Raw genomic sequence first — 15,684 nt, 5'->3', positions numbered from 1 at the left:
AAAACTTTGAAAATCACTTTGGCTTTTAATTATAAAACAATAAAAACTATTAAAACAAAATAATTAAATACTCATTTGTAAAATGTAACAGAAGATTAATGGAAAATGTTGGCACATGTGCCAGAAATTGTACATAAATAAAATTGTACATTGTACAAGGGGCAGAGAGCCGTGTAGACTGGATGACAGGGCTACTGAGTTTCCCTGTTAACGTGGAAAAATAATATATAACCACTCATGAAATAAATTTTGCATTAAATCTATCATTACGTTCACTCAATAAAAAAGTTAGAATGTCAGTGAGTCCATATGCATGTGGTCAAGCTGATGGACCAATTGCAATCCCTATCATCTGGGGATTCTTAAATTAGGGCCCCCTTTCACTATATATCGGACATACAGTGACACACATAAATTTTGGCACCCCACTCATAATAATGTTTGCATAAAAATATATTTATATAAATGAATGAATTTGAAACTATATGATGCATTTTTGGCCTATCATTTCTATTATTTCATACCAAAAAAATAAAAAAGGCACATTTTCATAGCACAAAAGTATTGGAACACATAAAATAAAATTTATGAATATAGAAAATATTTGCGAATTAATATTTTGTTGGCAATCCCTTCTGTTAAATAACTGCATACATTCGTTTTAGATTGGACCAATCTTTAGGTCGTTTCTTCGCCTATATTCTGCCATTCTTCCAATAAGGCTAATTGCAGCTCAGTTTTATTTGAAATTGCACGTTTTTTAACCCGTCTGTCCAGTTCTTCCCATAAATGCTCAATTTATTTATTTACCTTGATTGTGTAAATGAATAATAATTTTACGCTGGGATTCTGTGCTTTCTTTATTTTCAACCAATCATTTTTACAACTGCTCGAATTTCTGGAAAAAAACAGCTTGGTGGTTTATGACGGTAAATAGCCGTTCATATTTTCAGCAATGACGTTGCCAGAATATAAATTTTTTACATAGTTGCCACATAGTAATACAGGTGTGCCAATACTTTTGTGCACAAAAAAATTGACTTTTATTAGTTTATGCATTAAAGAAAGTTATACTAACTAATTTGATATAAAAACAAAATTGTATGTGGTGCTAGATACTTTCATTTATGTAAAAATATAATTTTCAGCCACTACACATTGCATGCCGAGCATAAAATCAAATGTTTAATTTGAAAACTATCGGTGTGCCAATATTTATGTGCTTCACTGTAGAATCCCCACATCATCGTTTGTGAGATTAAATGATTGTGCGCAAAGTTTTCAATCAATATTCGAAGTGTTGACACAAAAATTAATTTTTAGAACCTCAATAATAATGTATTTTTAATTTCTTCTCAATCTATACAAAATAATGACTGGACAACTGTAAACATAACCCACTTCATTCATCACATTAAATGGTGCTCAGTTTGAAAATTTAAAACTATTTCGTTTTTCATCAAGTCGAAAATATCCAAATCCATTTGGGAAATTTTGAAAATTCTATTGATACAGTCGCTTTACATGGAAGGCCTTCAATGGATCTTCCAAGTTTTGTATACATTCAGAATATTAATGCATTTTTATTTCTTTCTTCCCTTTGCCGCTTGAGGCTCAGTATCGATTTCAATTTATCTAAATGTCAACATTTTCTATTATAAATTAATTTGCATTATTATTTTCCCTTTTTTTGCAAATGCAAATTTATTTAATTTTTCCATTAAAAGCCCGTGTTTCAAGTGCTATTTTCTGCACAATACTGGAAGCAGTCAAGTTATAATGTTACTATTTTCTTTAGTTTGGTTAATCCTTTTGGATCGTTCCGCTTTCAATCAGGTGAGTCTTTTCTTCATCCCGTCCATTTAGGATTTGACACTTGAATTCTTTCCCACACCATAGGCAGCAAATCGCGGTTACAATTTCGAAGTTCTAAATCTAACATGCAGCCGTAGGGGTGACCTACTCAAGGATATGAAATGTAGTTTTGTCTAAATTGCCACTAATCGTTATAGTTTCGACATTTATATGTCGGTGACACGCCAGCTGGCCCAGAATGCTGAAGTTGCCATTAAAATTTACGTTCAACCACCAAAGGGTAATAAAGTTATCCAATTTCTGAATATCAAATTGAATATTTGCGAGACCCTGAAAAGACAAAATATAGCGGTGCCCCTGATTCGATATTTTTTCAATGAGATTATGCGAAAAAGTAATATGCCATTTTCTTGTCCCATTGTGAAGGTACGTTGGAAGGGGGGGGGGGGGGTTACCTTTTGGAAACTTATTTATTTTCTATGTTTTTTTTTTTTTCTAGGACTTTGCCTACAACTTGACCAACTTCATCTTGACCGATTCCATTTTTCCCGTCTATACGTTTTATGTGAATTTCAATTTTTCCCTGAATTTTATGAATGATTACAAATCCTTTGGTGAAATGCTGCTAGAGGGACGCACTGTACCGAAATGATTTGTCTTTTATGTACCCAATATAGAATTGATGTTGTATTTCGGAAAAATATATAAATGAAAAATATATAAATAAATAATGACAGAAAAGTTGTGGGGCTTTTGGCAAAATCGCCTTTTAAAAGAGAACGAATAGAAAGTCTATGTGTAAGGAAGTTCCCTGAAAGAGTTTCTACCTAGGGATACGAAGCCAAACATTAAAGTCGATTTTCGGATTTTTACCTCAACAGTAAAGTCAATTTTCGACGTTTTAATTTCTCAAACCAAAGTCAAAGTTGAAACGGATCGCCTCATTTTGTTAATGGGCATACATTGCGTTTGCCGACGCCATTGTGTTTGATGTCGAAGACACAAGCCTGAGTCAATCACAAAGTTAGACGTAGTGGCAGCACTGCAATTGTCATCACTTACTCTAGAATTACCTTTTCCAATACACTTACCCAGCTAGCATTTGGAAGATTGTTTTTGAAAAAAAAAAAACACTTTGGTGAGTCTTCTTAGAGTCCTCTTGGTGACCAAAAAACTGACTTGTATGATCGAAAAGCGACTCGAAAATGACTCTCTCTAATGAGTGAAAAGAGATCAATTTAATATACAACAACAAAATGTAGGGGAATCGCAAATCAGTCATTGAGATGTGCAAAATGTGACCATTTTTCCGTTATTTATTACCGTATTGTGATCATCTAGAGATTGAAAAATGATTAGTCTTAAAAAAATCTTGCAGCTTTTTGAAAAGTGATCATAATTATGTATTTTTTGATCATATTTTGCACAGATACGTGAATAAATGCTGCTTGTTTTGTTATGCAAGGGTCATTTTGTTTCTGGACTGACTATCAAAAGGTTAAATTGCGGTTCATTTATAAAAAGTGTGTGGAGGCGTCAACAGCAAAAATGTATAATATTGAAAAGTGAAAAAATATGAAAAAGTGTTTGTTTATTTATTCATTTTTATAAAGAAAATGTCAGCAAGTTAAATTACAAAATAGAAAAGGCTAAAATAAAAACGATGGCAAATAAAGAGACAGAAAATTTAATTTTGCAAAAAAGAAGTAAAACTGAATATGAGAAAAAATGAAGAAAATGTCCAGTAACATGAATTGGTAAAGCAAAATGAGACAGCACTTGATTTGTAAGTATAGAAAATTGGGTATTTAATTGATTAATTCACCACTTTATAAACTATTAATACTTATATATTTTTTGATAATCTATTTCCAGAAAGTGTTTATTGCATAAACCGAAAGGTTTTTTTCAGACAAATTAGCCTGCCAAACAGCTGGAAGGGGACAGGGTAGATCTGAGTGCAGAAAATTGTTATTTAGTTACAGTAATCAAAAGTAAGTTTGTCTTTTTAACACGTATATAAAGAATTAGTAAAATGGACAGATATGTATCATCTCAAATAATCAAGCAACGACAAGGATATGAACACAAGCCTACAAAAACATTATATTCTCGTTAAAGACCGCGTTACAAATAGAAAACGGCCCAATTTTTTATTTTTTGATTTTTCATTTTTAATTTAATTTTTTTAATTTTTTTTTTTTCATTTTCTTATTTAATTTTTTACTTTATTTTTTACAATCGCATATATTGGTATTACAGTACAAATTATAATCATAAAAGCTGAATTATTTTTATTTTAAAAAAAATCTTATATGAACATATATAATTAAATTCTTTTTTTACGGTACATCCGAATATTTAGAAATCACGTACGTAATTCGTATAATCGTAAACACTCATATTAGACTCATAAATGACTCGAATTTAAGACAAAGGGGACTCATAAAAGACTCCTAAATGAATATACATATGAGTGATATATGACACTTAAAAGACTGATAAATTACTCACTTAAGACTCATAAATGATCAAAAAATGACTTAAAAAAACTCGAAAAAGATTAAGCGATTAAGCGCAATAAATGATTAGAAAACGACTCGAAAAAGACTCGCAGAACGATCAGAAAATGGTCGAAAAAGACTCTTATCTAGCGGAAGACTCATAGGTGATTTATTTAGAAGAGTCGCGGGAGGTCACGTTTTTCTCCCGAAAAATGAGTCTTTTATGACCAGAAAATGCGCTCATATTTCAGCTTTTGAATCGCGCAGCTGGATCAAAAAAGACTCGAATATGATTAAAAATTTCAAAAAATGCTGACTGGGAATAAGATCATACTTTCACATCGCAGAGATTTGGTAATGATCTCTGTGATGTGAAAGTATGACTGGCAACCGAAGTGGTCATAAGAAGTATTGCTTAACACAGAATCTTAAAGAATTCGCCCATCCTTGCTTAAAAAGGAACAACTACAATATCTAAAATAATTCCGAAGTCCGTAAAAGAGGTAAGATGTGACATTTTATAGGATTCGATGTGTGACCATCCCATTATACAAAAAAAAGTATTTGCAGATGTCATCTGTAGATAGAATTAGAGATGTGTTGGTCGACTTTTAATTGATCCATAAATCGACTTTTGATATTGAAAAGTACAAAAATCAAAGTCGATGATAAAAATAACGAAATTGAAAATCGAAATTTTATAATCATGGTGTTTTGGCCGGCTCTTCACTTATGTACATACAAGTCAAAATGTGAAATGATTCGAAAGTCAAGTAGTTGGTAGGACCACTTTTAATAGTCCGCTACCATTACGTTCATTCTATAAAAAAATGGAACGTTAGTGAATCCATATATGGACGAGCTGACGGACCAATTGCAATCACGGCCATCTGATTATCTTCTAAATAGAGTAGACATTTTTAAGGAGTTTTCTCTGTCGAAGATCCTTTGTGGATCTTCGAGGGCCCCTCTCACTACACAGCATGTTGTATTGGACATAGAATGCCTTCCGCATCGTTTATGAGATTGAATTATTAATGCACAAAGTTTTCAATCAATATTCGAAGTGTTGACACAAAAATTATTTTTTGAAACTTCAATAATAATGTATTTTTAATTTCTTCACAATCCATACAAAATATTTACTTGACAACTGTAAAAATAACCTACTTCATTCATTATAAATGGTGCTCAGTTTAAAAATTAAAACTATTTTGATTTTCATGAAGTCGAAAATATTCAAATTCATTTGGGAAATTATGAATATTCTATTTTTACATTTTTATATGCTTTCAAGCCTGATGTAAAGTGGGTGGGACGTTTAACATGGGAGGTCTCCCAGTTATGTAGACCTTCATAATTATTTGAATATATTTTATTTTTCTCTCCCCCCTTGCTGCTTGAAACTCAGTATCAAATTCAATTTATCTAAATATAACCTTTTTCTATTAAAAATTAATTTGCGTCATTAGTTTCTCATTTTCTTGTAAATGCAAATTTAATTAATTTTTCCATTAAAAGCCTGTGTTTAAAATGCTATTTTCTGCACAACGCTGAAAGCATTCAAGTTATAATGTTGGTATTTTCTTTAGTTTGGTTAATTCTTTTGGATCGTTTCGATTTCAATGAGGTGAGTTTTTATTCATACCGGCCATTTGGGATTTGACAATTGAATTCTTCCCCACCCCATAGGCCGCAAATCGCCGTTACAATTTTGAAGTTCTAAATCTAACTTGCAGCCGCAGGGGTGCCGTTTTGAAGGATATGAAATGTAGTTTTGCTGAAATTGCCACCAATCGTTATAGCATCGACGTTTATATGTCCCTAACACGCCAGCTGGCTCAGAATGCTGAAGTTGCTATGAAAATTTACATTCAACCACCTAATGGCGATAAAATACTCCAATTTCTCAATGTCAAATTGAATATTTGCGAGACATTGAAAAGACAAAATATAGCCGTGCCCATGATTCGATCTATTGTCAATGAGATTATGCGAAAAAGTAATGTGCCGTTTTCGTGTCCCATTGTGAAGGTACGTTTCCCCCATTTTGGAAACTTATTTATTTTCATTTCTTCTAGGACTTTGTCTACAATTTGACCAACTTCATCTTGACCGATTCCATTTTTCCCGTCTACACATTTTTTGTGAATTTCAATTTTACCCTGAATTTTATGAATGATTACAAATCCTTTGCTGAATTGCTGTTGGAGGGACGCACTGTACCGAAATGATTTGTCTTTTTATGAAACCAATATAAAATTGATGTCGTATTTCTCAAAAAAAATATATAAATCAATAAAGTGATATAACAGCACTGGGGCTTTGGCAAGATCCCCTTTTAAAAGAGGACCGATTGAAAGTCTTATAAGTAAGGAAGTTCCCACAAAGAGTTTCTAGTTGGGGATATGAAGTCAAAAATTTCAATAGATTTTCCGATTTCTGCTCTCAACAATAAAGTGGATTTCTAGACCTTTTTTATCATTATTTTTTTTTTTTCAAATCAAAGCCAATTTTAATTTTAATCTTCTAGGAAATGTTTCATCTAGAGTGAAACGAATCGCCTTATTTTCTTTGTGGGCGTACATTATGTTTGGCGCCATCATTGTGTTAAACGTCATACATTAAGACACAAGCTTGCGTCAATCACAAAGGTAGACGTAGTGGCAACACTGTAATTGTCATCACTGACTCGCCAATCACATTTTCCAATGTACTCAGGTATTGTAAATGTTAATTAAGATCACACATTCTCATCACAGAGATCATTATAAAAAAAAAAAAAAAATAGGCGAAGTGATTATTAATTAATACACAATCTAAAAGAATTGACCTATCCTTGCCAAAAAGGACAACTATATTACCTAACGTACTTTCAAAAGAAAAGAGATGAGTTGTGACATTTTATAACATTCGATATTTGACCATCACATTATACAAAAACAGGTAAAAAAAACATTAAGTTCGGCCGAACTTTTAATACCCTCCACCTTAGGGTAATGGAAACATTAGACCCAATTATGACCCACAAATGCCAATTTTTAGACACATTCGTTGGAAAAATGTGGCAAAAATCATCAAAATACCGAATATCGGGAGGGGGCTATACCCAAACGTGGACTTATAGATGCAATGTCTCGCCACCGGAGCTAGAACCCATTATGACCTACAAATACCAATTTTCAGAGAAATTCTTGAAAAAATGTGTCAAAAATCATCAAAATACCGAATATAGTGAGGTACCGTTATATGGGGACTATATCAAAACGTGGACCCATACATACAATGTTTCGCCACACGAACTAGGACCCATTATGACCCACAAATACCAATTTTTAGACAAATCCGTAAAAAATGTGGCAAAAATCATCAAAATACCAAAAATCGGGAGGTACCATTATAGGGGGGCTTTAACAAAGCGTGGACCCATACATACAATATTTCGCCACACGAATTAGGACCCATTATGACCTACAAATACCAATTTTCAAATTTTAATACCCTCCACCATTTGGTACAAATTTGGCAATTTCCAAAACAAAAAAAAAAAATAATAAAATCCGTTAAAAATTCTGTTAAAATATTAAAAATACCGAATACCTATACGACGACGTGGACCTGCATAGGCAACTTTTGTCATAAGTTATCACAATATTTAAATATGTTTATAATGTAGCTAAAATCATCAAAATACCGAATATAAGGGGTACCTTTATATGGGAGCTATACGAAGACGTGGACCTGCACAGACAATTTTCTGTCATGGGCTGAAGTATCCATTGCGAACTTCACATGCGAAATTTGAAACAATCCCGGTAAATAATGTCGCTAAAATCATCAAAATACCGAATATCGGGGGGTACGGCATATGGGGGCTATACGAAGACGTGGGCCTACATGGCTCATTTTTTGACTTAGGATATAGCATCCCTTACGAACTTCAAATACCAAATTTGAAACGATTCCGGTAAATAATGTCGCTAAAATGATAAAAATACCGAATATCGGGGGGTACCGTTATATGGGGGCTATACGAAGACGTGGACCTACATGGCCCATTTCCTGTTTTATGCTGCAGTATCTATTACAAACTTCAAATACCAAATTTGGAATGATTCCGTTAAATAATGTCGCTAAAATCATCAAAATACCGAATATCGGGGGGACCGTTATATGGGGGCTATATGATAACTTGGACCTACATCTCCCATTTACGAACTTATTCTGCCTACTGGCAAAATGCACGCAAAATTAATATACCCTCCATAGTATGGTGGAGGGTATAAAAAAGTATGAAAGTATTTAAAGATGTCATCTATAAAGAGAAATAGGGATGCGTAGCTTTATCTTAGTTTTTTGCCGATTTCTTTTGCAATTGCCCATATTAACGATCACTAATAGAAATTTTTGTAATAATTATTCTTGTACATATATGTTGCATCAATTTTTGATTCAACCGGGAAGCGATTTTAAGCATCAAAAATATTTGCGGTTGAATGCAAACATAAAGAACAATATGTAATAAAAAATTATAATAATTATGATCTACTCATCTGTGTAGTTATAAATGGTGTATTTATACATCAGCTACAACATCTAACGTTTTACAAGAACTACGTTGTTGTTATAGAAACTTAAAATTCATTTTGACAAATAATTTCAAATTGAAAAATAAACAAGTAAGCAAAGGCTACAGTCGTGCGGCGGCGACCATGTGATACCCTACAACACTACAATATGTTCGAAGTCTCCTTATATCCAAATGCATTTCGGAAGATTTTGTTTTTAAAATAATGTCAAAGAGCACCGCCCAGAGGTTACCCTTAGTTTTTTGACCCGGCAAATTTGGCCAATATTTACGCACGCCATAGTGCTGTTAAGTATTCAAAACAATTTCACACGAAAGTTGTGGTATATTTTACAGCTAAATATAATCCAATGGTCATCCAAAATGCTAAACTTCTTCAATAAATCAATAAATCTCATAGCTCATCTCTATTTCTATTAGGTGCATATACAGCATAGTCTAGATGATGTAGTCCCCATTGCACCGCTGATGCCTAGGCAGCACATTCTTTGAATCTTTTGCAAGATTTTGATACAACACCTTTTATACAAGTTTTGATTGTTTGTGGTGTCAATATTCCGTCCGATAGTGCCCTAAGGTCTTCTCGATTGAAGACTTGCGAAGGACCAATTTTTACTACTATTTTCTTGACGCTTTTTCAACAAAGTTTTTCAGACATCACTGAACTACAATGTATATTATTTAGTAGAGGTTTCGGTAAGTGTTGATTACATTTTATATATACTTATATTAAAACGATACAATTTTAAAAACCACTATTCAAATGCTATTAACGCTATTATCAATTTTTAATCTGGTTTTGGGTAAATTTTGAAAAACTAATTTTTTTGATTTATTTGAATGACAGTTTTTTAAATTTCACTTCAGTACAACTTTATTTGGCATTGGACATTTTTCAACATTTAAAACAATATCACACTGGGAAGCCTTATTTAAATATGTCTCGTCGTATTCTTCTGCTATTGATGGTCATAAAGTTTTTGGGCCCTGGCGAGGTGTAATAAAATATTTCTTAAACGTAATTTTAAAAATAATAACAAACAATAATTTTTCCCACTCAGACAGCAAAAAGACGTTTCAATTTCCTAATTCACAATGTGACCTGTTTGAAATTTGGTGATCTGGTTCGGAAATTGGAATGTAATTTTCAAAAACTGGAAACAAATCGTTACAGTCTCAATATGTCGGGGTTTTTGCAACGCCAGCTCTCCAAAGATGCCGAATTCCTGGGTATGATCCACATAAAGCCAGCAAAACGTATGACGCCCATTAAATTTGCCGAGGTTCGTTTAAAGATCTGTGAAACGTTGACAATGCCAGCCCTGCCCATACCAATTGCCAAAACAATTTTCAATGAAATAATGACAAAGAGCAATGCACCATTTTCATGTCCGATCAAGGGGGTGAGCTAAAATATATATTTCACTATTAATAATTCCAATATTTTGTTGTATTTTTCTAGAATATCACCTATAAAATGACAGATTTTAAATTGACCTCTGATATGTTCCCGTCCTACACCATAATTGTGGATTTCAATTTTACTTTGAATTTTTATGACCATCAAAAGAAATTTTTTAACATTGCAGTGCAAGGCGCCACTGTTCCGATTAAAGCTTGAATTGAATTTCATGAAGGAAAAATTTCCATAGGTCTTTTGTGAGGCAATAAAAAGATCAGAGGATGATGAAAAATTTTAACAACCGAATTTAGCATTCTTTTCGAGTCATTAAGTAATGGGATAGCGGAAAATGCTTACAGAAGAACTTTGTCTATGGATAGGAAAATACCTTAGTCGATCAATCAAAAGTCGACCTACGTATCCCTAATTCTATCTACAGCAAAGACCTAAAATGGTAAAGACTGGACAAAATGCATTTTGAGCAAATGGTTTGTGTCTACAATACATAGAGTAACAGCTCATGGCAGAGACATGTTAATATAAAAACCACTATTACGGAAACGGATATCATCAAAAAATTTGAAAAATCCAAAATTTTGGTTTCAAAATTCTATTCTATGGACCTTTCCCAAAATTTGCACATTGCTTTGGCGGTTTAAATCAGTTAACATTTGTAATTATGTTGTTATGATATCGTAACAACAGAGGTATTTTCACAGGGTTACCATATCTTGACTCTTTCTTGTCCTATCTTTACACTTCAATGTCTTTGTCTACAGATGGCATCTTGAGATTATTTTTTTTCGCATTTTGGGAAACTGAGCTATAATTTACAATACTACAGATATATATCGACGAATGATAAGATCAATGTGTCTGTGTGCATTAAAACACGTCAATTGTTGTGAAACTCAAAAAGTGAAAAGTAGTTAAAAATGCATGAAATCGAAATCGATTTCCTCATTCTTATCACAGACAAGAGTCTACTTTGATTTAAAGACTTTTTATACCATAAATCGACCAACCAAAAGTCGATCTACGTATCCCTAATACTATCTACAGATGAAATCTTGAATTATTTTTTTCGTAGTTTTGTGAACTGAAATATCGTTGTGTCGCAATTAAATTTAAAATCAGGCTAATTGTTGCAAATTTGTTGTTGTAGAAAGTTGGCTTCGTCAAAAATATGTTGGTACGATATCCAAAATATTCCTGTTCAAGTAACTTAAGTTATCGGTTATCGTTTGATATTTTCTTTTAAAGTCGTTTTTCTTAGTAAATTGGCATAGATCAATTAAATTTTCGCTGGAGAAGGTCTTGAGAATTGCAGGTAAGTTATTGAAATTTGTAAAAATATTGAAATTTATCCTCTTTACATTACATTTTTTAATTTTCCTTCCATTCTCTAACTTAAACGTGAAGACGTGTTTATACCAAAAGTCGACCTACATATCCCTAATGCAACAGGTTGAGTTGAAAAAACTGCTACCAACTTCAGACTACTGTCATTTCTAATCCACTCATCCGACAGCTGTTAAAATTATTCCAGTGACAGCTCATTATATTGTTTACAAGAATACGAAAGCATTTTGGTGAGCATTTTCCAGAAAAAAAGTTATTCGTGATGGAATTCAAGCGTGATAGTGTGCAATTTCTTTATATTTGGCTGGAAAACCACAAGTGGCTATCGTTAGAGCACTCCAGCATTTGAATATGAATAAATCTTTTGTGTCTCGTACCATCGCTTTTTACTGTAATACTGGTAGCGTAGCCCGACGTCAAGGAAGTGGATGGGAGAAAACAGCAAATATCAGCAGAAATGGTTCGAAAAGTAAAGAAGCGACTTGATAGAAACCCGCGTCGCATTAGCCGAAAAATGGCTCGTGAGCTAAACATATCGCAATATTCCATTCGCGAATATTGCAAAATGAGCTCGTGATAAAGCCATTGAAATTCCAAAAAGTGCAAGAACTTACACCGCAACAAAAAGAAAATAGACTCAGAGCTAGAGCTAAAGAGTTGCTTGGCTTGGCCGAAAGTGGTGAACTGCCGAATTTGGTTTTCTCCGATGAGAAAACATTCGTTGTCCAGCAGTTTGTAAATAAACGAAATGATCGTATTTACTTGCCAAAGAGGTCAGCTGAAAATGTACACCTTCGGTTGGCCACCAGAACTCAAGCGCCGGTCATGGTGATGGTGTGGGCCGCCATAACAGCTGATGATTACTCTCCGCTCGTATTAATCGACCGTGGCATTAGAATAAATGCCGAATGTTATTATGGCGAAAATATTTTGGAGGGTGTATTAAAGCCTTGGGCACGCAAATCTTTTGGCCGCAGACCTTTGACATTCCAATAGGACTCAGCACCATCGCACTCAGCAAGCGGCAAAATGATGGTTACAAAATGATGTTCCTCGCTCCATTTCCAGTGCACAATGGCCAACAAAATCTCCGGATACCAATCCGTTGGACTATTGTGTCTGGAGTATTTTGGAAAGCAATGTTGGCACTAAAAAATACCAAAATGTCGATCACCTCAAGCAAGCGCTTCGCCGGGAATGGGCCAAAATACCGCAGAGCAACATTCGGGCAGAGTGTGATGGTTTCATTGGCCGTAATTCGTGCCAAAGGTAACCAAGTCGAACAAATCTAAACTTATTCTAAAATTTGATGCTATTTTCGACATTTTTTGCTTTCATTCAATAAAATTGAAAAAAATGTAAAAAATATAGCGTTCGACTTTGTTGCCGGTTTTTTATCTCACCCTGTATCTACAGAAGAAATCTTAAAATATTTTGGGAACTGAATTAGAGTTTATATTATATAGCTATGATTTTGGTCATATAATAGGTCATAGGTCATATTATATAATCGATTATGACTTTTTTATTTGACTCTAAGCACTATCGGAAATATAAATCGGGTAAATCGTTACATACTAGAAAATCGATAACAAAAAGTGAATTTTTTAATTACCAAATATCACTCTTCGGGTCAATCAAAAGTCGACCTACGTATCCCTAGTTCTGTACAAAGCAAAGACATAAAAGTATAAAGATAGGACAAGACAGAATAAAATATGGCAACCCTGTGAAAAAGACCTCTGTTGTTATGATATCGTAAAAACATAGTTACAAATGTTAAGCAATTTCAACCGCTAAGGCCATATGCAATTATTTGGGATGGTATATGGAATAGAATTTTGAAACCAATATTTTGGATTATCCAAACTTTTATTTGTCATTCTTTCCTATAATTGTGTTTTTTTATATTAACATGCCTATGCCATGAGCTGTTATTCAAGGTAGTATAGCCACAAACCATTTGCTCAGAATGCATTTTGTCTAGTCTTTACCATTTTAGGTCTTTGTACAAAGAACCTATTTATAAGGTCATCCCGTGATAGAAGAATACAGGTAGATGCATGAACGCTTGAAAACATTGATATATCAATTTTATAAAAATATTTCTTCAAAAATAAGTAGATTTTTATATGTTTTCTCATAAGACGTCAATAGGAGGTTGTTATGAAATGCATTTTACAACAGTTTTAACGAATTTAAATAAATTTCCATTCAAAATTGGTTTGACAGTTCATTGTCCCAGCAGCGGTGTCGATGCGACTACCTGAATTCTTCTACCATGGGTCATCCGATAAGATCCGCTCAAAGGTCTATAATCAGGTTGTGTAAGTACAACGAAAAACTGCGTTTGTGTTTTAAAAACTATCAAATGGTTTGTTTACGAGTTTATAAGCTTAATTCACTATGAATTGACAACACGGATAAAGTCAGCTGGTCTTATCACCAGCTGATCGGGACCGTATTATCAAAATCCGTGCAATTGCTAATTTAGCATGTATGAAAAAGTTAGTGGAAGTGTTTCGTTATGCTTACTTGACCTGTCAAATGGATCTTGGAAGACACCTAGAAGGTTTTCTCGATAGAAGGTCTCTGAAGACCAAATCGTTTTATTTTCTTTTTGGGATTTTTTAACGCTTTTTACACAAAATTATTCTGTCATTACTGAACTACAATCTATATTATATATCGGAGATTTCGGCAGGTGTTAATTATATATTTCATACATATTTAAACGAAAATAAATATCCAAATGCTTTTAACGCCATTATCAAATTTTTAATCTCTTATTTTTGGTAAATTCAAACAAAATGACTTTATTTGATTAATTCGATTTATTTGAATAGCAGTTTTTAAAAATTTGGCTTCAGTACAGCTTTACATCGCATTGGAAAAATTTGGAAAAAAAATTTTAAAAACGAAAACATTTTCACGCCTTGAAGCATTATTTTAGTTGAAATGAGGCGTATTCTTCTGCTATTGATGGTCGTTAGTTTTTTGGGCCCTGGCGAGGTGTGATAAAATATTTCTTACAAATTTTAAAAAATTAACAATTATTTTTCCTCTCAGACAGCAAAACGGCATTTCAATTTTCTAATTCACAATGTGACCTGCCTGAAATTTGGTTCTCTAGTTCGGACATTCGAATGTAATTTTCGAAAATTGCAAACAAATCGTTATAATGTCAATATTTCAGTGGTTCTGGAACGACAACTCTCCAAGGATGCCGAGTTCCTGGGAGTGATCCACATAAAGCCAGCAAAACGTATTACGCCACTTAAATTTGCCGAGGTTCGTTTGAAGATCTGCGAAACGCTGACAATGCAAGCCCTACCCATACCAATTGCCAAGACAATTTTCAATGAAATAATGACGAAGAGCAACTTTCCATTTACGTGTCCCATAAAGGGGGTGAGCTAACATATTTTCCTGTCAATATTTTAACTTTAATTTATTTTTTATGTTTTTTTTTTCAGAATGTCTCCTATAAAATAACAGATCTTGAATTATCCTCCGAAATGTTCCCGTCCTACACCATAATTGTGGATTTCAATTTTACTTTGAATTTTTATGACCTTCAAAAGAAATTTATTAGCGTTGCGGTGCAGGGAGCCACTGTTCCGATTAAAGTTTGAATTCCATGAAGGCTAAATTTTCATGGGTCTTTTGTGGCACAATAAAATGAACAAAGGATCATTCTTTTCGTGTTTATAAAGGATTCGATATCAGAAGATTGGTTACAAGTCATCTACAAATTTTCTATGGACAGTAGACGTTTTACAGGAGACCGGACAGATGATTTTCTGCAGGTCTTTTATGAAAAGGAGAACTATTACAGGTCATCTATAGACAGAAAAAAGTTCTACAGTAATGCTATGGACAGAGAGGATATACACAAAATTGGTCTTAGACGGCCATTAGGCCTTTACAAGCCCTCCATCGACAGAAAACCTTATACAGGTCTTCTATGAACTCAAGACAATCCATAGGTCTTCCATGGACGGAAAACTTTT

At 33.4% G+C, this 15,684-nt stretch overlaps 3 protein-coding genes across 3 annotated transcripts; all 3 read left to right on the top strand.

Annotated features, from left to right (window-relative positions):
* The first annotated feature begins 1,690 nt into the window (after positions 1-1,690).
* Positions 1,691-2,507, top strand: LOC109612919 (uncharacterized). Its single transcript, XM_020037398.2, has 3 exons — positions 1,691-1,836; positions 1,900-2,241; positions 2,315-2,507. Exons 2-3 carry the CDS (start codon positions 2,026-2,028, stop codon positions 2,465-2,467), a joined length of 369 nt encoding a protein of 122 aa, XP_019892957.1. The 5' UTR covers positions 1,691-1,836; positions 1,900-2,025; the 3' UTR covers positions 2,468-2,507.
* A 3,319-nt stretch (positions 2,508-5,826) lies between these two features.
* On the top strand, positions 5,827-6,553 carry LOC109612918 (uncharacterized). Its single transcript, XM_020037397.2, has 3 exons — positions 5,827-5,949; positions 6,012-6,353; positions 6,401-6,553. Exons 1-3 carry the CDS (start codon positions 5,893-5,895, stop codon positions 6,551-6,553), a joined length of 552 nt encoding a protein of 183 aa, XP_019892956.2. The 5' UTR covers positions 5,827-5,892.
* A 3,121-nt stretch (positions 6,554-9,674) lies between these two features.
* LOC109612916 (uncharacterized) lies at positions 9,675-15,312 on the top strand. The gene is made up of 4 exons (XM_020037395.2): positions 9,675-9,902; positions 9,969-10,310; positions 14,741-15,082; positions 15,148-15,312. The coding sequence occupies exons 1-4, from the start codon at positions 9,846-9,848 to the stop codon at positions 15,304-15,306; spliced, it is 900 nt and encodes a 299-aa protein (XP_019892954.2). The 5' UTR covers positions 9,675-9,845; the 3' UTR covers positions 15,307-15,312.
* Positions 15,313-15,684: the final 372 nt, after the last annotated feature.

This window comes from Musca domestica, unplaced genomic scaffold, assembly GCF_030504385.1.
Source record: "Musca domestica strain aabys unplaced genomic scaffold, Musca_domestica.polishedcontigs.V.1.1 37, whole genome shotgun sequence".
Classification (NCBI taxonomy): domain Eukaryota; kingdom Metazoa; phylum Arthropoda; class Insecta; order Diptera; family Muscidae; genus Musca; species Musca domestica.
Note: the sequence above shows the minus strand (reverse complement) of the source record. Positions and strands in the feature narration are given on the sequence as shown.